At 44.9% G+C, this 27,152-nt stretch overlaps 2 protein-coding genes across 3 annotated transcripts in view; one reads left to right on the top strand and one right to left on the bottom strand.

Moving 5' to 3' along the window:
* focad (focadhesin) overlaps nucleotides 1–18,495 on the top strand; it is a 33,856-nt gene extending 15,361 nt beyond the window's left edge. The window contains exons 12-44 of the mRNA XM_084544164.1: nucleotides 2,892–2,996; nucleotides 3,161–3,262; nucleotides 3,370–3,497; nucleotides 3,712–3,838; nucleotides 4,405–4,539; nucleotides 4,656–4,706; nucleotides 5,553–5,636; nucleotides 5,801–5,936; nucleotides 6,044–6,232; nucleotides 6,391–6,512; nucleotides 6,606–6,698; nucleotides 7,067–7,155; nucleotides 8,205–8,246; nucleotides 8,353–8,461; nucleotides 8,563–8,679; nucleotides 8,788–9,026; nucleotides 9,102–9,191; nucleotides 9,333–9,480; nucleotides 10,548–10,667; nucleotides 10,809–10,931; nucleotides 11,038–11,115; nucleotides 11,477–11,548; nucleotides 11,669–11,771; nucleotides 12,455–12,535; nucleotides 12,623–12,751; nucleotides 12,842–12,957; nucleotides 13,077–13,337; nucleotides 15,352–15,441; nucleotides 15,536–15,713; nucleotides 15,908–16,005; nucleotides 17,298–17,552; nucleotides 17,660–17,735; nucleotides 18,312–18,495. Coding sequence (XP_084400290.1) covers nucleotides 2,892–2,996; nucleotides 3,161–3,262; nucleotides 3,370–3,497; nucleotides 3,712–3,838; nucleotides 4,405–4,539; nucleotides 4,656–4,706; nucleotides 5,553–5,636; nucleotides 5,801–5,936; nucleotides 6,044–6,232; nucleotides 6,391–6,512; nucleotides 6,606–6,698; nucleotides 7,067–7,155; nucleotides 8,205–8,246; nucleotides 8,353–8,461; nucleotides 8,563–8,679; nucleotides 8,788–9,026; nucleotides 9,102–9,191; nucleotides 9,333–9,480; nucleotides 10,548–10,667; nucleotides 10,809–10,931; nucleotides 11,038–11,115; nucleotides 11,477–11,548; nucleotides 11,669–11,771; nucleotides 12,455–12,535; nucleotides 12,623–12,751; nucleotides 12,842–12,957; nucleotides 13,077–13,337; nucleotides 15,352–15,441; nucleotides 15,536–15,713; nucleotides 15,908–16,005; nucleotides 17,298–17,552; nucleotides 17,660–17,735; nucleotides 18,312–18,385 — 3,960 coding nt within the window. The 3' untranslated portion in view covers nucleotides 18,386–18,495. The remainder of the gene's footprint in view (nucleotides 1–2,891; nucleotides 2,997–3,160; nucleotides 3,263–3,369; nucleotides 3,498–3,711; nucleotides 3,839–4,404; nucleotides 4,540–4,655; nucleotides 4,707–5,552; nucleotides 5,637–5,800; nucleotides 5,937–6,043; nucleotides 6,233–6,390; nucleotides 6,513–6,605; nucleotides 6,699–7,066; nucleotides 7,156–8,204; nucleotides 8,247–8,352; nucleotides 8,462–8,562; nucleotides 8,680–8,787; nucleotides 9,027–9,101; nucleotides 9,192–9,332; nucleotides 9,481–10,547; nucleotides 10,668–10,808; nucleotides 10,932–11,037; nucleotides 11,116–11,476; nucleotides 11,549–11,668; nucleotides 11,772–12,454; nucleotides 12,536–12,622; nucleotides 12,752–12,841; nucleotides 12,958–13,076; nucleotides 13,338–15,351; nucleotides 15,442–15,535; nucleotides 15,714–15,907; nucleotides 16,006–17,297; nucleotides 17,553–17,659; nucleotides 17,736–18,311) is intronic.
* A 133-nt stretch (nucleotides 18,496–18,628) lies between these two features.
* Nucleotides 18,629–24,536, bottom strand: hacd4 (3-hydroxyacyl-CoA dehydratase 4). Of its 2 annotated transcripts, XM_084544177.1 has the most exons (8): nucleotides 24,408–24,536; nucleotides 24,153–24,318; nucleotides 22,621–22,727; nucleotides 22,408–22,535; nucleotides 22,200–22,309; nucleotides 20,161–20,267; nucleotides 19,630–19,755; nucleotides 18,629–18,838 (listed from the first exon to the last, which is right to left on the bottom strand). In XM_084544177.1, the coding sequence occupies exons 2-8, from the start codon at nucleotides 24,209–24,211 to the stop codon at nucleotides 18,756–18,758; spliced, it is 720 nt and encodes a 239-aa protein (XP_084400303.1). In that variant the 5' UTR covers nucleotides 24,212–24,318; nucleotides 24,408–24,536; the 3' UTR covers nucleotides 18,629–18,755. The 2 variants fall into 2 exon arrangements, with proteins under 2 accessions (XP_084400303.1, XP_084400304.1); XM_084544178.1 differs by lacking the exons at nucleotides 24,153–24,318; nucleotides 24,408–24,536 and adding an exon at nucleotides 23,802–24,133.
* Between the last annotated feature and the right edge of the window lie 2,616 nt (nucleotides 24,537–27,152).

The raw sequence follows: 27,152 nt of genomic DNA, 5'->3' as shown, positions 1-27,152 counted from the left end.
CATCTGAGGGTGTCCTGTGGTGTCTGGGAACAGAATGTTGTTAGTGGGGGGGCTTTAAGGGGAGGGGCTTCTGTGGATCATCCCACAGATACTTGATCCGTTTGGGATCTAGTGAATTTGGAGGCCAGGTCAACATCTTGTGCTGTTCTTCATGTTCTTCTTCTTCTTTGAGTTGTTCCCAAACCGTTTGGCTGCTGCCATCAAGGAGTGTCATTGCTATGGGGTGGGGGTGCCTGGTCTGGTCTAGGTGGGTGCTACATGTCTAAGTAACATCCACACCAATGAATGCCAGGTCCAAAAGTTTACCAGCAGAACATTGAATTGTCACAAGATGCTCAATGTTATTCACTTCTCCTGTCAGTGGTCGTAATGTTGTGGCTGATCGGTGTATGTTCTTAGTAAATAACATGAATATTTGGGTGGGGTTCTGACTTAAAATAGACATCTTCAGTTGCATAAAAACAAAGGCTCAAACGGACAGACTTCCCCTTTGGCACTCTGGGACTGTAAATGGAGTCGCCGGCTCCAGAAGATGATGTGAAATATCACAGGGCGTTATAGGCCTCCTCATTACCGGGGCTCGTGAGACGCCTCAGAGGATTCCCCTCGCTGCTCTTAATTGCTCCCAGCGTGCCGCTCGCCGCCGGTGCGTCGGTCGGAGGTTATTGGCATATTTGGATCCACTGGATTTCCCTGTTCGCTCTAAGCAAGCGAACACCTTGAAGGTTCGCTGTAGCTCTTTGCTGCAGGAGACGAGCGGCGGCGACAAAGCTGAGCTCTGGGTGCAGATGCAAATGTGGCACAGAGGGAAAATTACATAGCCTAGTTTTTTTTTTATCGACCTGAATGTGATGCTTTGGGGTCAGCCGCAGACGTTTTAGGGATTCGGCTTCAAATGAAAACCGCGCCCCTCCCTTTTCCCTCTCAAACCGCGCAGGTGAAGTGGTTGCTAAGCGACGGCCAAGGTGCAGGGCGGGCAGTAAGTGCTTTATGGTAATTAAAGGCTGCTCTACTGCAGAGCTGTTGTGTGTCCAAGGACCCTGGCTGGTTCTTATTTTTAACCTCGGCGCTGGGAGGGAACAATGGAGCGCTCACCTGACATTGTCCGCTGTTCCGCTCTGTAACTTTAATCTATGACGCTTTAACGGCGTAGAGTGTGTGCGAGGGCAGAGGCGTGCTCGGATGTCCGCTACCGTGGGTCAGACCAGAAAGCTGCTACTAGAGGAGGAGGAGGAGGAGGAGGAGGAGGAGGAAGGCCAGCCTCTATCCTGAAGTGGTAATCTGCCCGTCTTGATGCTGTTATCACAGCTGCTGGGGTTTGTGCAAACACACGGGTCAGTCAGTACATCACATGAAACCTTCTGCCCGCTAAACCTGAGACCTAGAAGCCTTTTACAAGAGAGAAAAGTAAAAAAAATAAAATAAATAAACCCCAGGTAGGACGGCAAAATAATGTACGGACAAGGAAGCATCCCATCTGAGTTAATTTGATCACAAGTGGCCAAGGTAAAAAAAATCTCTGACCACATTTAGAGGTGGTCTGCCTCATCCATTAAGAAGGAGCACACGAACGCCATTATAAATGATCGTCTAAAAAGGAAAAAGCACCGCGTATGGTGTCTGTTCATTAGTAATCGGAGCCTTTTAAACATGTTACAACCTTGTAGCTGTTAACTTGCTAAAAAAATAAATCTAAGCGAGAATTAACAAATGAAAGTAAGTGCTGAAAGATCAGGATGATGTTAATTATTGGAGTTATAACCTGAGTTCTTGGTTCTGAAACGGCAGTAGAAATCCATTACAGACAGTACCAGAGATTACGGTGCGTATGGAAACTTCCAGGTCTGGAGTTATAAGCTGAGTTTTGTGCAGCTCTAACTAATGTAAATCGGAATTAATAACTTAACATGTGAAGACAGAGCCGTTCTTGGTTCTGAAACAGTAGAGGTCCGTAACAGACAGTAGCCGTTAAAATATCCTTCTGGCCCACACAGCGCAAAACTTGAGATCGGATCTGGAATATCCCACGTGAAGAACCCGGGCCTTGCTCACTCAAAACCTGAAACCCAGAAGCCTTTTGGAAGGGAAATTAACGGAAGAAAACCCAACTAGGACGACAAAATTACGTACAGGAAGGGAAACATCTATGACGTTCGGCGTCTGTTCGGACCTTGCGTTAAGTTCTGATCTCGGCAATCTGATCGCAAGTGACTAGAGTAAAAGACAGATGTGAACACACCCAGGACCCATTTGAGAGATCCTACCTCTGGTCACGTTTGCCTCATTCATTCATAAAAAGAACACATGAGCGCTATTGTAAATGATCGTCTAAAAAGGGATATTTGTTTATTAGTAATCGGAGCCTTTCAGGAAGAAGAATTAACGAATAAAAAGATTTAATATGAGCACACGAGTGTGATTCTGTCGGATTAAATAACATATCAGCATGAGGTTAATTATTAATGCGGTCTTGTTGATGTATAAGGTGGAGCCATGTGGAGCTAAGTTACGTATTTCCTCAATAATCACCGGCGTTTTTATTTTCCTTTTATTACCAGAGATTATGGTGTGTATGGGAACATCCAGGGCTGGAGTTATAATCTGCAGCTCTAACTAACGTCAGGACGGAGATCCTGATCAATAAAAACTTAACGTGGGAAGACAAAGTCATGGCGCACGCACATAAAACACACCTGTTCTTGGTTCTGAAACAGCAGTAGAGACCCGTTAGAGACAGTAGCTGTTAAAATGCCCACAATGTTTGCATACACGGCGCAAAACTGAGATCAGATCTGGAAACGCATATTAATTCATGATCTGACCAGGGTCTCAGATCCAGCAGGGCTTATTTATGTCGTTTTATTCACCTAAACTCCCTCGCGTCCCCACAGGTCCCTTCCCTCATCCCAGTCCTGTTGTTCAAACTGTCCAAGGAGAAGAACCCGGGCCTGGCTCACGCTGTGCTCAGCTCCCTGCCGAACCTCGGGACTCACAAGGTACCGAACACCTCCGCCCTACTTAGCTATGCGTCTGATTTGACGTGTTATACTGAAAACAACTGTGCTGTCACATTTCTGGTGCGTGTACCTTCTGTTTTTTTTATTAAACTGGACTGAATACAGCTTAAAAACTGACCGGACCATGTGCTTTAACCTTCCAGCTCTGCGTCCCCATGGTTCTGCCGACTCTCCACATGTTGGCCAGCGCCCCCAAGCTGAGGGCGGTGGCAATGCGCCTCATGACTGCTCTCTGGAAGAAGCAGGTATGTAAAAAGCAAAATCATCACATCTGCCTTATTTTATTATTTAGGCTTTCTCTTAAAAAAACAAAAATGGATCCTCCTCTTGTTTGCTCCTTTGTCTCTGTAAGGACCGGGTCTACCCGGAGCTGCAGCGTCTGCTGGGACAGCAGGACAGCAGGCTGGTGATGGGGAGGGACGCCCAGTGGGAGCAGATCCTGGCCAGAGCCGCCTGCCTCAGGGACATCTGCAGAGAGAGGTCGGACCCAGTTCACACCCAAACTACTAGTTACTAAACTACTACTACTTTACTCAGTACCGTAAGCAACAAGTGCTGGATATCCCTCTCTGGGCCAGTATTAAACCTGGTGTCAGTGCCACCAGATTTCCTATTGCACCGCCTAAAACACGGGTACATCTGATTCGGTTAAAGAAGTTCATCCAGTTTGCTTTTGTTTGTACATGTGCGTCAGGCCGTACCAGCACGGAGGCGACATGCTGGCTGCCATCACTCTCACGCTGAAACAGTGCAACAAACCGGACCTGGCGACGCCTGCAGCTCTCGCCCTGCAAGGACTGCAGGATCTGTGCCGAGCAGAGGTAATGCACCTGCACGCAACAACAACAACAACAACAACAACAACATGGAGTTTTGCGCTTTCAAATCCCATGCTCTGAGCTATCTGGCTGGTGGAAGAAACTGCAAAACCGAGAATATTTAGTCTGTGTCGCCTTTCAGGTTCAACCGAGCCAAGTTACGGAGATACATTCCTAGTCAGAAATAAAGCAGCAAGCCAAGATCTTTACCCCGAATCTAGCTTTCTCTCTTTCATTTTCCTTGGCGTGTTCTTTCCCATCTTCTTTGGGATTATGTTTTTTGATAACATTTCTGAAAGAAAGAAGAAACTGGAGGCTCCTTTATATGCAGTAAAAATGAGCCAAGCGGTTAAATCAGGTAACGACAATTAAGCACAAATGAATCAGATTATTTGATTTTTTTCTTGATAATTATCTAAAGAGTTTCCAGCACACATTTGTATTACAAATTTAAATGTCTTTGTCGTTGTTTTACTCGATTATTCTGATAATGCAAAAGGTATAAAGCAGAATCTAGTTGTTATTAATGTCGTTAACTCGGTTCCACGTGGCCTTTTTTCCCCCCGCAGGTTGTGGACATCATCTCAACGTGGAGAAGTCTCGGGCCCGAGCTGAGCTGCGACTCCCGTCCACTGATGGTTAAAGCCGTGGCCGAGCTTCTGGCTCTGGTTCCTCAGCTCACGGTCAAATCGGAGGAGTACGAGGTACCTGATCTGATTCACTTAAACCATCCTGTGCATGAGGAACAAATGGGATAGCTAATGATGAGTATAACAATGATTAAAATTTGTTTTTATCTTTGTTTTTCTCTCTCTGCCAGAAACTGAAAGAGGAAGTGGTCAGCTTTCTCTGGAATTATGCCGTTAGCAAGGTGTGTGCACTGAGGATATCTGGTCTTTGTGTTTGTGCACGTTCCACTAAAATTCTGCTTAACCGCGAAGTGTAATGGGATGAATTATGTAGTAAAATATATCATATAGTTACGGCTGTCAGTAGTTTAAAATATTCTATCACACGATTAAAGCTGAGGACGCACTATAAGGTTTTACCCACGATTCCCAACTGGGCAAAGTCCGGACCAGTCTGCACTAGTTGGGGATAATCTGTGGGGATAGTTGGCACAAAAATCTGTTAGTGTGTGAGGGCATCAGACCCCGACCCGACATCAGTCGCAGTAAATCAAACATTTTTACCTTTTTTTTTTTTTTTGGGTCGACTTTAGACGCGATCTGGTAGCATGAACCGATTACCATGTTTGTTGCCAACAACCAATGAACAAGAAAGGGTGGGGACACAGGAAGTAGCGTCACAAATAGCGTCTTTTCAAAATCTGTAAAGACTGTGAAAGTTGTGTAGTGTGTTCCTAGCTGCAGGGTAAAATGATTTACCACGATTTAAGGTCGCACTTTAGATTCTGCTTGCTTTCCGCACTTTACCGAGTGCTTCCTGATTTCCCAAACCGTGGGTCCGGCCGAGGTCTCCTTAACAACCAGAAGTGTCCAACAAAATATAACAAAGTTAGATAGATGGCAGCCCAATGATAGCTCAACAATAAAATAAATGACTACAATACATCCAGTACATCCTTAAAGCTGCACTCATCCCCAAAGTATTGTTCAGAACTCTAGTCACGTATTCTCTTGTGGGAAAAAACAAACAAACCTTTATTTCTGTTGAAAGAAATTAAAAAGCTGACTGTGTGCCTTTGCTGTGACAGGATCCAGAGGTAGCCAGCTGTGGCTACAAGGCTTTGGCTGAATTTCAAGCAGCGGTCCACATTATCACTCATCTCCCCGAGGCGGTAAGAGTTCATATCCGCTCTGATAATATGTCTATAACTTTACATTGAACAGCCTTCATCTCCTTGTGCTATTACAATGTCAGTGTTTTTTTCATTCAGGTGTAAAGAAACAAAGAAGCTTCAGCTTTTTAGAAGTATTTTTTGACGCTCTGTTTGGTCTGCAGGCCAGACCAGCTACAAAACTCCCTGAAAACGAGGAGGACGATGAACAGGAGAAAGAGGACGAGGAGAAGGATCTCTCCATCCCAGGTTCATCCTACGTAAAACTGATGGCTCTCACCTGCACTCCTGTCCTTCCAGGTAAGTTACATTCATACAGTATATCTTTTCCTTAATGTATGTGAAGCTTCCAGGAAGGCCAGGTAGTCCGTCAAACACAATCTGTGTGGTGTTTTTCCTTGTTGCAGCCTTTGAGCACTTCCTGACATCGTTGGTGAAGCAGGAGATGAGCCAGATGCCGCGGGGAGTGTACTTCACCGCTCTGAGGGGGGGTGGCTTGCGATCGGACCAGGGCAAAACGGTTGCGGGAATCCCCTCGTTCATGCTGAAGACCTACGAGAAGAACAAGCAGCCCGGACTGAAGCCTGGATTAGCTGGTGATTAAACGTCCAACCCTGTAGACGCATCCGTTCACGTTAGCTTATCTCTAGTGGGGTCAAGCCATACATATAGTTTGGAGGCCCTGTTCAGACCACGCATTAACATCCACCACCTACACGTATTCACAACTGGCATTAAAATGCGTCTGTTGCAGCCGGACTCCTGCTGTGTTACGAGCTTCCCGTGCAGACGGACCGCGACGGCAGGCCGATCGATCGGTTCCTCCTGGGCCGGAGCCGAAGCTACCAGCAGACGCTGACGGCCCTCATTCACGAAGTACGTCCCAGCCCTGTGTCTCGCATTCTTCAACTTTGGCGTAGATACCAATTTAAAAAAATGTCATCTTTCTGCTTTATTTTTGCTCCGCAGGTGAACATTCAGCCCTCGGAATGGCACCGCGCGCTCCTCCTGCCCCAGGCCTGGAGGGGTTTCATGAGTCGGGCTTTCTACGCCGTCCTACAGGTTTGTACCAATGTGACCGATGTTCTTCTTAAACAGAGCAAAGAGAAGACAGCTGTCAGTCAGAATCCATCAGCCATCAGTGCAATTCCTTGTTTCCCTGAATGGAGTTAGTACAATTCAACAAGAAAATGAGAATTTGATAGATTTTTTTTGCATACACCATTCACACACAAATTGAAAATGAATTTCATTTTAATTATTCCATGTCAAAGATTAGCTTCTTTGGCCTTCCTTAGCACAGACTCTGTCTTTTTCCGACTCTCCAGAGTTATGTTGCGGTAGGCGGGAGGCTGAGACCGAGTGTACCGATACCCGCAGCGCCGTAGTTGTTAACGTTAGCGTTTCTTTTGTGTTTAATTTGTGTTCAGGGCCGACGTGCTGATTTGGAAATGCAGCAGAAACAAGGCAAAGGGGACCCGCAAGAGCTGCAGTACAAACAGCACTGTGCCTGGATGTGGTGAGAGGAGTCACTGACACAGTATATGTATATATTATATATATAAGTTGACTACAGCTAAACAGGATTCAGAACTAACTGCGATAATTGCAGTGTACATTATGTATTAGACCATAACAGAAGTCTAGTTTGTCACCAACAAAAGCTACATTATGATTATGTTGTAGCTGTTTAGTACCTTTTATTATAATATTGTATAATGTAGATGTTTCCCTTCAGATTTTAAAGACCTTTTGTTTTTTAATTTACTGAAAACAAGCACCAAAATAAGGACTATACATTAACTAACAGCTCCTCTAAAGTGAAGCCAATGCAAGTAGAGCTCCCCCTGGTGGCTGGCTGCAGTATAGGTCATAAGCTCCGCCCCCTCCATGTTAATGGGCGGGACTTGGGCCAAACTAAAACGCTAAAATACACGTCAAACTATTTATTTTCAAGGATCAGTCATTTTAGGCAGTTAATATAACGTTGATGAATGTTTAAGTGTCAATTTTTTAGATAAGTTTCGTTTTAGCTAGTCATTTGACGCTATAGAAACAGGAAGTGACATAATGCCACTACCAGTTGCCATGCCAACTGCTCCGCAAAGTGGTCCCATGTGACCGTGGGAGTTGTAAAACGCAATTAAAATACTAAGTCCAGTGTATAACCCAACATTTCCTTGTAACTGGTGGAGCAGCGCGTAGTATTAATTAGATGAAAACGCGAGTGAGTCTGAAGGAAATGTGGGTGGGGCATCGATATCGCCGCTCCACGTGGCTCCACTCTTGGATTGTACTGATCAGACTCTGGCTCCAAAGTCGCAAAATGCCGCCGCCCGTATCCCCGGGAAAATAGCGTCAGTTTGGTCAATGCGAGGAAGTGGAGACGTGTAGTCCATATTTATATACAGTCTATGCTTTGCAAGTGGTGTCAAAATGCGTTACAGATTGCTGCTAAATTGAAACACAGAATAAACCCAGGAAAGAAAATTAAACTCAAACTTTCAGCCACTGTTCCTCTGCATCTATATTTTCTTCTTCACCGTTGGTTTTCTCCTCCCGCCTCAGGGCCAGAGATCAGCTGGCAGACGTCATCAAAACAGCCACAAAGTGAGTCCCGTCTCTTGCGATCACCGCATTTTAGATTCGCAGGGGAAACAAAACTTGTCGGTAAGCAACGTGTCTCACTGCTGGTTGCTTCTGTGTCGGTCTCCAGGGACAGTCCTGTCGTTCAGGGGAACTCCATTTTGTCTCTGAGCGGCCTGGCTGCCGTCCTCGCCAAGTATGAGAGCAGCCTGCCCGCTGATAGCGACGGCAGCCTCGGGGTAAGACGCCCAATCACGTCTTCGCACAAAACAGACCGCGGGAAACCTCCTAAACTGTAGCTAGCTTTAAATATGGCTGACCGACTGCCTTGTCACTGCAGGCTGGACCAGAGTTCGTGCCCACTGCCAGCTGGTTGGCCATGGTGCTTGACACACTCCTCAGTATCATCAGCAGCAGCTACAAGGCTGGAGGACAAGTTTTCCCGTGGTTCCTGCATGTAAGTTTCATCTATGTGCAACAACAGTGACTTTATATTCAGGATCAGGTCAGACCAACACTCGTAGCTAGGAAAAACTGCACACACCTTCCCCCTCCTCACCCTTAGCGCTCCTACTCGGGCGAGAACACCGCCAGCGCCATAGCTCGCTCCTGTGCCAGCCTGGCCCTGTCCCTGCTGGTCCCCGTGCTGGTGGTGTGGCAGAGGGACGGCCTCGTCCAGGTCCTGTCGGCGCTGCAGGCCGGCCTGCCGGGCTCCCCCACCGCCGACGACTCCCAGGCCATCCAGTTCCACTCGGGCCTGGCGCTGGGCATGGTGCTGTCCAGTCTGCACCACCAGCGCCTCAGGTAATCGATCCTCACGACGACAGGTTCAAACGTACGCTGTGACCTACTGCTGACCCGTCCTTCTCTGTTATCCAGTGACGTCACCGCTCAGAAGGACAGCGATCTCCTCTTCAGGTCTCTGGATGCTCTGGAAAGTTGCGCCTTCAACCCCGACCTGGAATACAAGTAAGAATACACATGATATTTACAATATGTGCAGCAGAAAAGCGGGAACCTGTGTTTAGATGTTATTGACAGCCTTCCGAACTCCTAACAGAATATTTAGTTCCAACTCTTCTTCTTCTTCTTCTTCCTTCCTCTCCTCAGTACTGGCTGTATGTTGGGTCTGGGTCTGGTGCTCGCCGCACTCTGCAGTAGCGGGCAGACAGACCAACGCGTCCATGTCAGCCGGACCCTTGACAAACTTCTGGCCAACCTGCAGGACAGCAGCGGGCAGGGACGTATGCTGCAGGAGGTACAGTGACCACTACACCAGTGGTTCTCAACCTTCTTTGGGTCCTGGACCCCCTGCATATTTTTGATCGACCCTGAGGAACCCCCACCCGATCTGGGGGGTGGCGGTGCAATTTGATAGAAACAGCAGAAACTGCATTTTAAATTGCATTATGGCATTTATTCACTCTTTGAGGCAAATATGAGCTTTCAGTTGTGTCTCAGTCACATTTGAATAAAATAATGCTATTTCTATAAATGTCATAGGATGTTTTTTAAAAGATATTTTATTTTCACGGACCCCTTGCAATTACACCACGGACCACTAGGGGTCCTCGGACCCCCGGTTGAGAATCTATGCACTACACAACACTTGAATGCTTCTTCACCAAATATGTGTAGTTGGATTACTCTGAGGCAGCTACCATGGGTTAGCCTCTAACATTCAAAATTCATTTCATGGCAGTGATGTATATAATATCTATAGTGGTTCGGAGAATATGTGTCAGTAAAAAGCATAGACTGTATATAAATATGGACAATGCATCCCCACTTCCTCTCATTGACCAAATTGACGCTATTTACCCCAGTTTGGAGCCAGAGTACAGTCCAAGAAAGAGCCACGTGGAGCCACGATATACAGTAGATGCCCCACCCACACTTCCTCCAGACTCACTCGCATTTTCGTTTAATTAATAGCGTCAAATTAAATAACAAGAAATAAAAAACTAAAACGAACCTTAAACAAAAAATTTACACTTGAACATGCAACAACGTTATATTAACTACCTGAAATGACAGAAACCATCCTTGAAAAGTTTTAGTTTTGGGCACAAGTCCCGCCCACTATCATGGAGGGGGTGGAGCTTATGACCTATACTGCAGCCAGCCACCCGGGGGAGCTCTAGTTGCTTTGGCTTCACTTTAGAGGAGCAGTTCCATCGTCCATATTTATACTGTCTATGGTGTAGAGAGAAGAAATCCAGGTTTTTTTGTTTTTATTATTTAACTATGAACCGGAAAACAGGACTCCATCCGTCTTTTTTTGTGCTTTGATCAGCTTTTTAACTTTAATCTCCACCTGTGCAGGTCCTGGCGTACTCTGTGGCATGCGTGGGCGTCTCGGCCTTCGGCGGAGGTCTTATCGATGCTGCCAAGGCTGAGGAGGTCATGAACACCCTGCGCACCCTGACCGAGGAGAGCCAGCAGGTCGGCAAGGAGTGCTCAAGTAGCTGCTTCCTCCGTGGTTTTTGACGGAGCAGCTGATTGGTTGTCAAGAAATACTTTTCTGGATACGTCTCTAATGTCTTCGGCCTGCGTTTAACACAAATGTCTCCCCCATGTGTCCAGACCCCAGGCTTCTCCCTGGCTTTAGGATTGGTAGTTCACGGCCTGTCGGTGTCCGGGCACGGTAAAGCAGAAGACATCCACCCTCGTCTGCTGGCTGCTTGGATCAAGATCCTACTGGCTGAGGTACAAGTCCCAAGCCCATTTTTCTCAGTCTGAATCACACAAAAAAAACAAATCTTTAAAGACAAGAGTGTTTGATCTGAGCAGAGGACTTGTCTTTGTGTTGCAGGGTTGTCCGACAATGCAGCGACTGGCCGCAGCGAACGGACTGGTGGCTTTAGTTGGATCCGAGAGTTACCTCATTCAGGTAAGAGGTTCAGTCACACGGTCGGCTAGCCCCTCCCATGATGGAACAGCTCCTCAGAAATAAATTGTCCTTAATTTTTGTACATAAATGGTGCAATCAAGGCGAGGAACATCAAGAAGAAAATAATTTACATATTGAAACTGTATATGAAAACTACAATTGGTATATTCTCAGTAAGTTCTTATTGAAAACGTTTGACATGACATGATCGTAGCATACAGGCCATCCCTCTCTTCTTCACTCGGGATGTTGGGAATATGAGGCGGCCAACGAATAGAGCTTGTGTGGCAGTAACGTCTGATCTGGGCTGTGAATAAAACTTCTTTCTCTGATAGTTCACTTTGACTCTGATTTTCTGCAGCTGAAGAGCGAGTTGGAGCTTTCCTCCCTGCAGCAGAGCAGACTGAATGAAGTCATTCGGGCCATCACACAGGTAGAACTCATTATTATTATCTTATATCTCCTTCTTTGCTTTGGATTTACATGCAAAGATGCTGCGTACTGATTTTATTGGTTAAACTGTATTTTTGTCGTTGTTTACGACCACTCGCAGATCATAACGTTCTCGGGAGCCATCGGTTTGCAGTCCAACAGTGCCTGTTTGGTGGGACATTTGCATTTGGCCAACGTGTCCACCAGCCACAGTCACACAGCAGGTAACACGGATGAATGTCGGCGCTTCATGCCCTGCTGCAGCACTAAACTCTCAAGGCGCTGTTCGGACCTAGCATTAAGATCCGATCTGGGATAATCTGATCGCAAGTGGGCAGCGTTAGCAACGTGTGTTCAGACCTAGCATTGACATGTGTCTCCATATTCAATCTCACCTTCGGGCTTTGTATGCACATAAACCCAGACATCATCATTATTTTAACAGCTGCTGTCTCTAATGGATCTTTACTGCTGTTTCGGAACCAAGAACATTATTTATTGATTAGACCTGCACAAAACTATTATATTATAACTAACTCTAACTCTTCCATATGCACCATAATCTTTGGTAATAAAGGTAAAGTCGTCCGGAGGTCGTCCGTGATCTGAATCCTGTGCAATCCCCTTTGGTAGTGTGAACGCAATGCATCCAGAGTCACACAAAAAATCCCTTGTGTGACTCTGGATGCATTGCGTTCACACTACCAAAGGAGATCGGATTTTGTCACCCAGGTCAGATCTTAATGCTCGGTCTGAACAGGCCCTAAGAAAAGGGCCGTGGTTCAGAAACGCTTTTTAAATTGACTTCATCTTGGACCAGACTGGAACCTGGTTGTTGGCTGCTTCGCTTGGTGCGATATATATTTTACTGTTTTCCTCTCTTCATGCCGTCCCCTCGTCCTCTCAGTTCCTCAGGATTTCAGTTACCTCCCAGAGAACAGCGTCATCAGATCCGTCACTGATTTCATTGCGGAGGCTGGAAGAAAAGGTTTGTGAGGGACCTAAAATCGCAGTTGACGACTCTGCCTTTCTTAAACGGTGCAGCACAACATCTTCTCTCTCCTTGTGGAACCAGGTCCAGAGTTCTCCGATCCAGCTCTGGTTAAGACGGCCCTGACGCCCCTGGCAACGGTCGGAGCCAGTTTCCAGTATCCCCCCATCAACTGGAGCGCTGCCCTGTCTCCTCTGATGAGGCTGAGCTTCGGTAAACCCTCTCACTCGTTTGACTCTGCCAGCCCTTGGGTACAAAGCGACAGAGCGCTGTGTTCAGTCTGTTTATTTCCGTCTTTGACAGGAGAGGATGTGCAGCATCAGTGTGTGGTGCTAGCAGCATCTCAAGCTCAGTCCTCCCAGAGTGCCTCTTTGTTTCTGGGTTCCTGGCTGTCACCACCGCTCGTCCACAGTCTAAGTGTAAGTTCTTTTTGTATTCTAAATATGATCCCAGTAAAACTGTGCAAACCAACTGATTATGTAAAATAAAAAGTTCAAAAAAGCCATAGATAGAGTCCTTGGATGTTCTCCTCGTACAGTATCAGACCAGGGCCTACCTGTACGAGAACCTTGGTTTGTGGATGAAGCACGTGGCCGAGGACAAGCTCCAGGTCTACGTCGAGAGTCTGGGTTTGCAGCAGTTCCAGGAGGACGTCCGGTCCCAGCGTCTGCTCCTGTGCTGCTCTCTGCTCCGGGGCCTCGCTCAAGCCATGGCCCTCCCAAACCCCCCCAACAACTGCTGGACCATCCTCTGCTCCGCCACCGAGAAGATCTTCGCCCTCCTGCCCAACCAAATCCAGGTGCGGTAGGCCTGTTTACACATTCACATCCACGCTCAAAGAGAAAGTTGAATAGTTTAATTGACATTTGAAGCGCTCTCCGTGTTTACACACAACTAACGCTATTTACAGTGCACACACTTGAACTTCTGATGGTGCTTCATCTTCTGCTGACTTGTCAACAGCTCTCAACTTTATTCATCAGACAATTTAACAACTTTCAGAGCTTATGTTTAAGACACAGATGTACCAAGTTGGTGGTCAAGCCAAGCTGCCGAAGTTCTCCATCAGCCTTCTGTGTTTCTTACTGCACATTAGAGTGAAATAGTCTGCTCTGGGACATTTTCTACACCTAAACTACTTAAATCCAGAAAACCTATATCTTATAATATCAGAAAGAATAAAATAGGATAAGATGTAAGATAGGATAACTCTTAAGGCGCTTAAGTATTACTGCGGGACATGGACGCCGTAACCTACGTACGTAGCCTAAGTGTGAGCCATTTATACTTGCGCGCTCGTCAGTCTGTCTCGCTCTGTAACAACTCCACCCAAACACTAGTCGGCGCTGTGTCTTTTTTGCCAGTCGGGTTCATTTTTGTTTCTACTTCCTGCTTCACTTTTAACAATGGCGACTGAAACTTTTGCCGAAATTTTGGCCGAAATTCGCCGAACATGAGCCTGTATCGCCGAACCTCCTCAGTTAACCTTACTGATTCTTTATTGATCCAAAACAATCAATTCGAAAACTACGGAGATGGAGGAGCAGCTGGAAATACTAAAGCGGAAACACGCTACTACCAAGTGGACCAATCACAGCTGTTGCGTAGTTACATTTCTGTGGAGGTGCAAGTCAGGCTACGGCGTTAGGGTCTACGTTATCGCCGTAGCCTCTGCATCAACCTCAACGCAGAAGTCTAAACTGCCTATTAGGATAAGATAAAAGATAGAATAAGATAAAAGATAGGACAACTCTTAAGGCGCTTATGTAGTACTGTGGGACCTAAATATTATTACTACACCACAAGTGTAAAAATAGTATTACACCATAAGGTGTAAAAACTCCAAACAACAGCTTGACACCAGTCTATGCAATATTTTACAATTCAACCCGTGCAGTATTACAATTCAATCTGTGCAATATTTCTATCCGATTCTATTTCATTATTTATCTTTTATAGCTACTCTTTTTGCTCTTGTTATTTTTTATTCTGCATTTTCTGTGAGCTGTTGTAAACTGCAATTTCCCCATTGCGGGACTAATAAAGGTTTCTCTTATCTTATCTTAAATGTCGTAACCTATGTACTTAGCCTACACTGGTGCAAACCATTTATACTTGTGTAATCGTCAGTCTGGCTCGCTCTGTAACAACAACAACACCCAAACACTAGTTGGCAATGTGTCTTTTTTGCCAGTCGGGTTCATTTCAGTTTCAACTTCCTGCTTGAGGTCTGCGTCACCGTGGTGCGTAGTTGCTTTTCTGGGGAGGTGCACGTCAGGCTACGGCGTTAGGGTCTATGTAGGGTCTGCGTAGATGTCTACGTTATCGCGGTACCGTCTGCGTCAACCTAACGCAGAAGTCTAAACTGCCTATTAGGATTAAAGATAGAATAAAATAAAAGATGGGAATACTCCTAGGACAAGATAAACGATAGAATATGATCAAAGAAAAGATGGGATAAATGAAAGGATATGACAAAAGAATAAGTAAGGATAAGCTAAAACATAGGATAAAATATAAGATAAGACTTTATCAATCCCCATAGGGAAATTTTGTTGTTACCGTATCACTGTCAAGTTAGATGAAAGAAGCTAGGAGAAGTGAACTATATAAGAGTAAAAACCAACCAAAGCTGAATAAAAGGCTAAATACACATATTGATGTTCATGAATATCATTAATAATGATTCCTGACATCAAATATGACACAACGTGAGTTTAAACAACAATACATTATCGGTTGTATTTAAAGTAGGCCACTTGACTGAGCTGCGACCTTCAGCTCATGATAAAGTTCTTTCATTCTTGTTTTAGGATGATGAAGTGGATTTGTACGTGGGCATCACCAAGTGTCTGTCTGAGATGTCGGATACGGAGATCGACAGGATCACTCGAGTCTCAGAGGTACAGTGTCTTAAAACAGAAGCACAAATGCTATAACAACAGAAAAAATTTAGATAAAATAAAAAAGAAAATTGCTTTGCTCCGTATTGTTCAGGATCAGATGGAAAAGACTTGCTTCGTCCTGGCTTTTCTGACGTCCCGGGGCAGAGTTCCCCTCCTGGGCCTCAACGATGTAATCGCGGGGGTGCTCCGCGGTTGGCCGAGCCGCAGAGTGGGCTGGTTCCTCCTGCAAACCTTTTACCAGTGTCGCCTGGCTGCAAGCGCCAATACAGGTCAGACCAGAAACCAGTTCAGGCCTCCAGAGCCAGAGAGAGTCGCCTGCTTCATTTGCATTACGAGAAAAAGAAGAAATACCTCCCTGTGGGGGAATTCTTCTCTCCTAATGTAAATAAATAAACCCCATGTGTTTGTCACATTCACCTTTTTACAGTGTCGGTACGTTGAACTGGTTCTCTCTTTGTCGCAGGAGTTTCCAAACGAATGGAGTGGCTCCTGGAGCTGATGGGACATGTACGAAATGTCGCCTACGGTGCAACTCCTGTCGCGTGCGGAGACACCAGACTGGTATGTTTCTGAGCTGCGCTGGAAATCTGCGGTGTGGTGTTGTCACATGCTGCGGATAACTCGGTATATGCCACGTGTTTTAGCTTGTAGGTGAGAGCTAAAAAGAGGGAGTCGACTAATACCGAGAAAGATGCGTAACTCAACAGCCAAACATGTATATGCCTCCAATTTGTTAGAATATTATCTCCACGTAATTCATGGACACTAATTATTGTTGTTCATTTGCAACTTAAGGTAAAGAGTCTGGGTGTCGTCCTTGACGGTACTCGGTCTGCTTACTTTAGGCTTCGTCCGTCCCTAGCACAAAACATCACCGACTTTCTCGTCTTTTTCACATCACGGATCGGCTACTGTACCTCTGTTCTTTTTGGTCCACCCTCCAAATGTCTCCATAAACCTCAACTGGTCCAAAAACACTGCAGCTCGCACCATTAAGGCTCAGTTAAAGTACTGCGGGACTGGACGGCGTAACCTACGTACGTCGTAACCTACGTACGCCGTAGCCTACGTACGTCGTAGCCTACGTACCTACGTAATCTACGTACCTACGTACGTCGTAACCTACATATGTAGCCTAGGTGCATGTCAAGCTACAGCGTTAGGGTCTGGGCTGTCGCCGTAGCTACGACGTCAAATTGATGCAGAAGTCAAAGCCGCCCATTACCTGACCTCACTCCATAGACCATCATCATCCCAGTTCTTCAGCAGCTCCAATGACTTCCTATACTACGTACCTTCAAGGTCCTTCACAACCAAGCTTCGTCGTATCTGTCTGAACTTCTCCAGTTATACTCACAATCCCGTACTCTCATATCCTCCTCAGCCATCCAACTTACTTTGAGTATCAATAGGTAGTAAAGCGCTGTATAAATACAAGACCATTCGCCATTTACCATACGTGTTATGTGATTGTTGTTCAAGTGCATCCCACCGATACCAGATTGATCAGTTTGGGATCTAGTGAATTTGGAGGTCAGGTCAACACTTTGTGCTGTTCATCATGTTTTTAATTTTTTTATTTTTGAGTTGTTCCTAATCCTGGGGATGGCTGAAATCAATATATCTCATAGTCAAACAAGAAAGTTTTGGCATTACATTTAGTCCCAAGAAGTCAGTTATACTGAAATGGAGAGTGTGAATTCTCATACTGTTGTGATTTCCTGCTACTCTGTCTAAATATTTTGTGTAACTTTCGCTGGACAAGAGAAAAAATCCTTTAAACCTGGTTAGAAACACGCTATCGGTTTTTTTTTGTGTTGTACTGAGCTAATACATTTTTTTATTTCCTTAAGGCCACCGACTTCCTGTTCCAGCTTTTCGCTGCAGCCGTTGTTTCCTGGGGCGACCACGTCATGCCCCTGCTCTTTGGCATCAGGGCCCAGTGGTTCCCGTGGCAACCAGACGGCAAGCCCGCAGGCCTGCAGACGCACGGCCTGTACGGCGAGGAGCGCCTCACTGAGCTCGCCCTGCCGCAGTGCCTGCTGGGAGTGTCCCACAGTCTGCCCCTGCTTCTGGACAAGGAGCCCTGGAGCGGCCAGACGCACAAGGTTTGCGCCATTCGCCATTAGCATTTATTTGGAGGCACATTTGTGTTGGTCTGATGGGTCTAAGTTCCAGTTTGAGCTAGTTTTGACAATGACGTGGTGTTTCTCAGTTCATAGACTGGCTTTTCAGCATCATAGAAGGACCCGAACAGAATCTGTCGACCACAACCATCAGCACGGCAAAAGGTAAACTACACAAATCATCATTTTTGTTTTGTTTTTTGTCTCTGTAGCCGTTGCTAATTAATCATGTGCACTCTTTTATTTGGTTAATTCATGTTTAGATTTATTATTAAGTAGCGATGACCAGATCAAGTTTTTTTTGCCCCCTGATCAGATACTCGGTACTACTGAATTCTACTGTTGTTTTTCTTCCATTTGATTTCACCAAACGTTTAAGTGATCGCCGACCACATTTCTTCCTCTAAGACTTCCAGTTTTTAATAATGCGTTGGGCAGTTTTTAACACAGTTTTAGTAGTTTCTACAATCTCCTTAGATGTTTTCTCTGCTTGATGCATCTCAATGATTTGACAGGATGTGTCTTTAGACATGGTTGTTTAAGAAATGAGAAGCTACTCATTGCATCAGTTGGGGTTAAATAACTTGTTGCCAGCTGAAAGATAATCACCCATGCAGTAATTATCCAATGGGAGGCTTGTACCTACTTGCTTAGCTAAATCCAGGTGGAGACTTTGGAAACGGAAAAGCTGAGATCCATTTATGTGACTGACTGACTATCTGTGTGGTGTTGTTGTTTCAGCTGCTCTGTTGGCTCTGAAGGGCTCCGCCGAGTTCAAGAAGAAAGCCGTGTGGACCAGAGCTTATGGCTGGTAGCCCGGCGGAGTCAACAACGACAACAACAACATGCTGTTACCACAGAAACACAACGCTGGAGCTTTACTGCACAAATTGCATCTTTCCTGGTGATGGCTTTTGGAAAATGCCTGAGACTTTTCCGTCATCTCAAAGCTTAAACTGAACCGCGCTGTCGTAACTCGAGAATCCAAGAGGACTGTCAGAACAATAATTCAATTAAAGGCGCAAGAGGAAGTATGAATGAAGGCAAACTTGTGGAGGTTCTCTTAAATAACCATTTATCATTTATCATCAAACCACCCGCATTAAAACAAAATAAAAGACTTTCATTCCTTTTCTTCTTCTGTTTTCCCTGGAAACCTGTGAAAGTGTTCATTGACTGCCCACGTCATTTCCTCTTCTTCTTCTTCTTCCATTTGCCCAGTTGGTGTTGTCTCTCCTTCAGCAGCTGCCAGACTGTTACGGAAGCTCCTGGAAATACAATTATCCTGTTTTTTAGAAGTTGGCAAAAGCTAAATGTGCAGTATGTCTTCAGGAAAAGAAGTGGGTTCATTTTGGACGCAAACCTTTACATCCATACAGTTTTCTAGATCGTGGAACTAAACTTAAGACGGTAAAACTATGAAATAACAAAATAGCGCTTTATACTGTACGCGCCAATGAAGGCTCCATTAATGCAGAATTATACACCAATCAGGCATAACATTTTGACCACCTTCCTAATATTGTGACTTATAGAGAATGGACATGGGCCTTCTGAGGGTGTCCTGTGGTGTCTGGGAACAATGTTGTTAGAGGGGGGGGGGCTTTGAAGGGAGGGGCCTCTGTGGATCATCTCACAGATACTTGATCAGTTTGGGATCTAGTGAATTTGAAGGCCAGGTCAACACCTTGTGCTGTTCTTCATGTGTTTTTGAGTTTTTCTCTAAATCCTGGTCTTGTCTGGGTGGGCGCTGCATGTCTGAGTAACATCCATATTTCTATGGAGGAGGAACGTGCTACCATTTAGACATTATCTTTTTCAGGGAAGGCCTTGCTTATTTCAGCACTGCAGTGTCAACCCACATTGTACAAGTATTACAACAATGTGGCTCCACAGTAAAATAGTCTGGCAGTCATTCAGACATTATGAAACCAAGCCAACTGAACTGTTGAGCAGCTGAAATCCTTGAGAGCGCAAAACATTTTGCAGGTGATCAAACCATAGTTTGTGATGGAACACAGTGATGAGCATTCGTATTAGTTTGTGGTTCTCGTCTTACCAAGAGCAAGAACGGGCAGGTAGAGCATCAGGACCGAGGGGAGGTTAATTTGTGGAGGCATTGCTGAGGAGTTGTTGGAGGAAGCTGTTGGCTCAATGTAGGGTAGGGCCTGGTAGATGGTCACAACTGAAGAAGACACAGAAACGGTTATAGAGAAATGGAATACGTGGTACAAGATGTTGAAATAAGACTATTAAACAGCGGGTTGATGTTTTAATGGGCTTCACATGCCTGTGGTGACTTGTTATCTGACTGCCTTGCCTGTGCGCTGATGTGTGTGTTGAGAGTGTCACACCAGAGAGTGTCGGCTTGCAGCGAAGGCACACTAGACTGGAATGTGCTTTTTTCACAACACTTCCTGAAATGTTATCATCATCTACTATGCTTTCCCAACTAGTTTCCTGTACGCTCCCACCACTTCCCTTACACACTTGCGCAACAGCACTTGACACGTTGGTTCAAAGTAAAGCTTCACTGAGAGGCTTTAATGGAGTTTTCACACATAGACGGAGTCAACAAAGGTGTAGTCACCTTCAGTGGCAACAGAGACGATGTACAGGGGGATCCAGAGAGTGTAGCGAGTCCACAGCATGGCAACAGAGGGTTTCTCCATAACGCACAGCAGCTCATGAGGGTACCTGTCATCACACAGCATCCATCAAAATGACAACCAAGGTTTTTATTCACAATTAAGCCACATAACAAATGAAAGTACTGATGCTTCAGGGACTTTTGGGGTGCAGAATTTCCCTATTTGGACAAGTGGTATGGATTTACATGGATTAGAGTAGAGCAGTGCTCGCTTTAAAGGTCCTTATACAGTCCACTAAACCAGTCGCTCCCAAGCTGGGGGTCGTGCACCCTATGGGGGGCGCCATGGAACTACAGACTCAAGCGCGGCTTCATCAAAAACCCATACACACAGATGCACACACATTTTCATGGTTATCTTTGCGAGGACGTGTGTATGGCTATCTGTGAGGATGTGTGTGTGTGGCTGTCTTTGTGAAGACATGTGTGTATGGCTATCTTTGTGAGGATGTGTGTATGGCTATCTTTGTGAGGATGTCTGTATGGCTACCTTTGTGAGGACGTGTGTATGGCTCTCTTTGTGAGGACGTGTGTATGGCTGTCTTTGTGAGGACATGTGTGTATGGCTGTCTTTGTGAGGACATGTGTGTATGGCTGTCTTTGTGAGGACGTGTGTTTTGTAAAAGTGAAAAAATCCATAACTGCTTATAAACCGTGGCCAACAATAATCAGGATGGTGCGGCTCAAAAAAAAAAAGATGAAAGTGTGTTTTTGTTAATTTTTTTCAAAAGATTGCATTCAGAGAGTTTAAGATAGTCATGGTTTTGTTATGGAAATTGAAAAATAATATACTTTTTTGAAGTATTGGCCCTGAAGGATGCCGGATGAACTTAGCCAGTGGTCCAGAGTCCACAGAATAAAGGGTCTCAGATCAATTCCATTTTATTTAACGTCAAGAGCAAAAAAAGACCTCAGAGCAAGCACTTGGTCAAAAGTGGCAATGGAAAAATTTTCTTGTTACAGGAAGAAACCTTGAGCAGCTCATATTGGCCTCAAGCCCATGTGCTTGAGAGGAGAGGAGGGGAAGAAAGCGGCAGATGCAACAAACAGATGACTTCATATGTCCATCTGGATGAAGCATACAAGCAGTATGTTGCATAGCAATGTATGAATGTACGCTATCAGAAGCAGATCAGAGAATCTTGCCAGGACCACAGATCTGATAAATGCAGCTCCAGGTGTGCGACACTCGCAGAAATGTGAAGGTGAGGGGAGATTGAGACAGAGCAGCCTAGGCCCATAGCAGCATAACATAAGGGATGGTTCAGTGTTCTAAAACTCTAGGAGACCACAAGTTCTATTGGGGTAGTATATGACACCATGAGATCGTTAAGATTAGGCGGATCTTGGCTTTCAAGGGCCTTGTATGTAAAGAGAAGAATTTTTAATTAAATTCTGGATTTTACAGGGAGCCAGTGAAGTGAAGTTGGAGCAATAAGATCTCTCCTAGGAATGCTGTTGTTTTGCAAAGTGTCTCGTTGCCAGTGTTGATTGTTATTGCTGCGTAAGTCGTAGTTGTGAGCTAACTTAGAACTCTGCGGCTTTAAAACCTCAGCACGGCAGTGTTCGTTATTTAATGATGAAAATGAATCATCTACAATAGTACCCATAAAAAAATTGTGAACTGAAGGTCTGACTTCACACACATTTTACTCCACCCTGTTCTGCTTGCCCCAGCTTGAGCTTTATAGCATCTTTCAGTTTGTTGTTGAACTGTTTGGGAACTGAACATAGCAGAACATTTGTCACTGAGTGACAGACAAATAGCGTGTGAATATTGAACCGCAAAGAGCATTAAGTCTAAATGGTCTTGGTGGATTTTAAATGTATAGGAAGCCTTCACGCCTCAAAATCCTCAGTCGCCTCTATTATGTGTTAAGGTATATCCTCTGAGTATGAATAGTCATGGCAAACATCACTGCATTAACAAATTGCTGCAAAGAAAATAAAAAATGTAAGATCTGTAACTGTTTGTATACCTTAAGAGGTCCAGGACGTTCCACAAGAAGAACAACGCACACACAACCGGTTTACTCTGGATCTCCTCCAGCATGATGACTATGATCAGGAGGACGTTTTTCTCCATAACCTGGAAAAAAAATAAAGGGGGAGGATGAGCAATGAAAATGTTTTGAACATCCTCATGATTAATAAATTCCCATTTCAGAGGTGAGCTGTGATTCACACTTGGATGAAGCGGGGGAGGAGCCGGGCATTCTCGATCCCGTCCGCGATGTGGAACAGCTCCAGGATGGAGAGCAGCTGGCAGAGGCTCATCACCAACCCGACGGAGTAAAACGTGTCGGCCAAAGCATCTGCCGAGTCAAAAAATCAGATATTTAAGCATACGCATAACAGGTATATCTTTTATCCGTGCTTCTCTTTCAAATTCAACCTCACCTTGACCAAATGTGAGAAACCTGGCGATGGTGTTAGCCAGGATCCATGTGTGACCGCAGAACTGGAACAGGTTGTATGAGAAAATGTAGGCGAGCCTGAAGCTGAGCCTGCAGCAGAACAAACGGGCATAGACTGTGTTACCTTGATGGGCATTGGTTGTTGATTGTGTAAATGGATTTGACTAAGTCTTATCTCTGGCCTCCTGGCACGGCTAACCGGCGCTTACAGATATGATGTTCCTGCTCATGACTTATCAAAAGCAACCGTGGAGCAGCTGTTTATTGAGATTTACCATTTTAACATGTTGTATGGTACTTCTGTTTGCTTCAGATCTGATATACCGACCCCATCACTGTAATTTAAAACTCTATCATTAATCCCAGAACAAGCGGTGGAGGAAGTCCTTTAGTCCCCCGGTTTACTCACTTACTCACAGCACAAGACAAGCCTGGACCCGTCCCTCCATTCAGTCTATAGATTCAAATTTATGGCTCTTAAGAGGGGAGCCGGATCTTGCATTTCCATTCCTTTCAAGGAGCCGTTCAAAAGACTGGCTCATTTGATATTTGTTTCTTTTCAAGATGCCAGGATTGGGGAAATTTATTTTATCCGGGAATTAATCTCTGGTAGGAATGATAGGGTAAGATTTGGATCAGAATCAAATTTATCTTCAAAATATACTCTGTTGGTGGGCTGACTTTTATTATTCTGAAATACGTAGGGGTGTAGCAGTACACACAAGTCACGGTTCGCTACGTACCTCGATGTGGGGGTCACGGTTTGGTATGAGTTCGGTATAACGGGGAAAAAAGCAACAAAAACTCACACAATGCCCGTACCATGACACCGCGGGAAGAATACAAATACTGTTACACCCCCAGAAATATGGATTCTAGACAGATACTTCATTTATCGTGTGGTAAATTATGGTAAAGTCTGAAACGCAGCTGCGTCTCGGTTCCCGTCGTTCGAATTAAAAGAGCCGTTCAATAGATTCGGCTCGTTCGCGAACTTCTCAACTCTAAATCAATCCCCAAGTGGCATTCAGACCGGGGTAACGCACCCAGTGCTATTATTTTTGCAAGATATTTCTGGCTAAAACACTTCACTCACATCCGTTGTTGCGGATGTGAGTGAAGTGTAAGTATAAATGGCAGTTGCACTAATAGGCCATCACTCACATTTTGGGGGGGTTGAGGGTCCTTGGGCTTGGAAAACGTTGAAGAACACTGATCTAATCCAACTCATCGATGAAAATTTCAGTACAGAAGTTTGTTGAATCTCCGAGTCTTGTCAGCACGAGTAGTTTCATAACAAGCGCTCCTGTTTTTGGAAGCTTAACCGTAACGGCTGCAAAATCGCAAGCACCAACGAGATTATTTGTCAGATGCTTTAGAAATCTGAGCCTTAATCCTGACAGCGAGTAAAACTCTGTGCAGTCATTCTCTCGACCCTCCGCCCTGAAAATACGGAACATTCCTCTCGTGGGAAGACGTCAAGCGCCTCTTCAACTACTCACAGTACTCACTTACATTGTCCTTCTGAAGTCTTCTCTCGGGTTGTTTTGCTTCACGCAGGAGGCGCTGCTCATAATCCCTGCCGGGTTTTGAGGGGAATCATGCTCCCAGGTGCAGCTCAAGGCTCCGTTCGGCAGTTCTCTTGTTGTAAACTGACACTCTGCCCTCTTGCTTCATCCTCCTTCACAAGAAGAAGGAAAAAAAAATGCTGCAATATCAGTACTATGTCGCGCTTCCTCTGAGCTGATAGAGTTGCAGTTGAGACGCTACCGTTGAGTAGGAAGTGAGAGAAATTCCTTCTTGACGTCGAGCAGTTCCAGCCCCCACAACCCCAGAAATTCAACTGTGAAGCGACTCTCTGCCAAGAACAGGCTGCACAGGAAGAAAGAAAGACAGAAAGACAGAAAGTGGAAAGAGAGAGAGAAAGCGGCAAAACAATGAGGCACGCCCATGAACATGTGGAATGTCAGGATTAGCAGCAGGAGTGAGTCTAACACATCTGGGGGAGGGGGCAAACCGCATGCATGCATTACTGGACTATTATAAATTCTTCATTTAGTGCAAATGAATCATGAAATTTCATTCATTCATTGGTCCGGGTGTGGCAATCATGCACTATCCTCCAAATCTGCACCACCCTCAGAAACATACCATTCATTCATTCATCTGCTGTAACCACTTGTCCTCTGGAAGGTCATGGGGGGGGGGCTGGAGCCTATCCCAGCTGTCATTGGGGCGAGAGGCGGGGTACACCCTCTTGCACACCTACGGCCAATTTAGAATCACCAATGAACCTAACCAGCATGTCTTTGGACGGTGGGAGGAAGCTGAAGTACCTGGAGAGAACCCACGCAGACACAGGGAGAACATGTAAACTCCACACAGGAAGGATTCGAACCCAGAACCTTCTCGATGTGAGGCTGCACAGTACCACCCTCAGAAACATACCAGTCTATTCTTATTTCTGCCACCAGGTGTCTCAAGTCTCTCTCTCACCACTGTGTGGATACATTCTACTGTGTTCCACATCATACAGAGATTGCACCTGATAATATATATATATAGGGTTAGGGTTATATATATATTACACTGTTATTCACACAGTCTAACCCTAACCAGCATGCCTTTGGACGTGCTGGTCACCTTCTGGATGTTCTCTGCTCTAAAAGATGAAAGCTTGTGGAGCAGGATGGACGGTCTGTGCTTTCTTTCTTTCATTCTTTCTTTCTTTCTTTCTGCATTTCATTGTTTCTTTCTTTCTCTTTTTCATTCTTTCTTTCTGTTTGCCTTTTTTACTTTCCTCCACTCTTTCATTCTTCCTCTCTTTCCTTCTGCCTTTATTTCTTTCGCTTTTTCACTCTTTCTTTTTCTCTTTCTTTCTTTCTCGTTCTTTCATCCTTTCTTTTTCTCTTTCTTTTGCCCTTCCTTCCTTCCTTCCTTTCTTTCCCTCTGCCTTTCATTCTTTCTTTCTCTCTTTCATTCTTTCTTTCTTTCTGCATTTCATTGTTTCTTTCTTTCTCTTTTCCATTCTTTCTTTCTGTTTGCCTTTTTTACTTTCTTCCACTCTTTCATTCTTTATCTCTTTCCTTCTGCCTTTATTTCTTTAGCTTTTTCATTCTCTCTCTTTTTCTCTTTCTTTCTTTCTTTCTTTCTTTCTTTCTTTCTCGTTCTTTCTGTTTCATTCTTTCTTTTTCTCTTTCTTTCGCCCTTCCTTTCATTCTTTCCTTCCTTCTGCCTTTTGTTCTTTTTTCTCTTTTTCATTCTTTCTATCTTTTTCTCTTTCTTTTTGCCTTTCATTCTTTCTTTCTTTCTCTTTTTCATTCTTTCATTCTTTCTACCTTTTTTCTTTCTTTTTGCCTTTCATTTTTTCTTTCTCTCATTAGTTCTTTCTTCCTTTCTCTCTTTCTTTTTGCCTTTTGTTCTTTTGTTTTTGTATTTTCTAAATGTCATAGTTATGTATACTCAGTGTTGGGAACGTTACTTTAAAAAAGTAATTAGTTATAGTTACTCACTACTTGTTCCAAAAAGTAACTGAGTTAGTAACTGAATTACTCTATAATAAAAGTAACTCGTTACCAGGGAAAGTAACTACACTATATTACCAAAAGTATTCGCTCACCTGCCTTTACTCATTCTATGAACTGAAGTGCCATCCCATTCCTAACTCATAGAATTCAATATGATGTCGGTCCACCTTTTGCAGCTATTACAGCTTCAACTCTTCTGGGAAGACTGTCCACAAGGTTGAGGAGAGTGTTTATAGGAATTTTTGACCATTCTTCCAAAAGCGCATTGGTGAGGTCACACACTGATGTTGGTCGAGAAGGCCTGGCTCTCAGTCTCCGCTCTAATTCATCCCAAAGGTGTTCTATCGGGTTCAGGTTAGGACTCTGTGCAGGCCAGTCAAGTTCATCCACACCAGACTCTGTCATCCACGTCTTTATGGACCTTGCTTTGTGCACTGGTGCACAGTCATGTTGGAAGAGGAAGGGGCCCGCTCCAAACTGTTCCCACAAGGTTGGGAGCATGGAATTGTCCAAAATGTTTTGGTATCCTGAAGCATTCAATGTTCCTTTCACTGGAACTAAGGGGCCAAGCCCAGCTCCTGAAAAACAACCCCATACCATAATTCCTCCTCCACCAAATTTCACAGTTGGCACAATGCAATCTGAAATGTACCGTTCTCCTGGCAACCTCCAAACCCAGACTCGTCCATCAGATTGCCAGATGGAAAAGCGTGATTCATCACTCCAGAGAACGCGTCTCCACTGCTCTAGAGGCCAGTGGCGGCGTGCTTTACACCATTGCATCCGACGCCTTGCATTGCACTTGGTGATGTGTGGCTTGGCTGCAGCTGCTCGGCCATGGAAACCCATTCCATGAAGCTCTCTGCGTACTGTACTTGGGCTAATCTGAAGGTCACATGAAGTTTGTAGCTCTGTAGCAATTGACTGTGCAGAAAGTCGGCGACCTCTTTGCACTATGCGCTTCAGCATCCGCTGACCCCTCTCCGTC

This window comes from Chelon labrosus, assembly GCF_963514085.1.
Source record: "Chelon labrosus genome assembly, chromosome: 1".
NCBI classification, from domain to species: domain Eukaryota; kingdom Metazoa; phylum Chordata; class Actinopteri; order Mugiliformes; family Mugilidae; genus Chelon; species Chelon labrosus.
The sequence above is the reverse complement of the archived record's forward strand: the minus strand, read 5'-3'. Positions and strand labels throughout refer to the sequence as shown.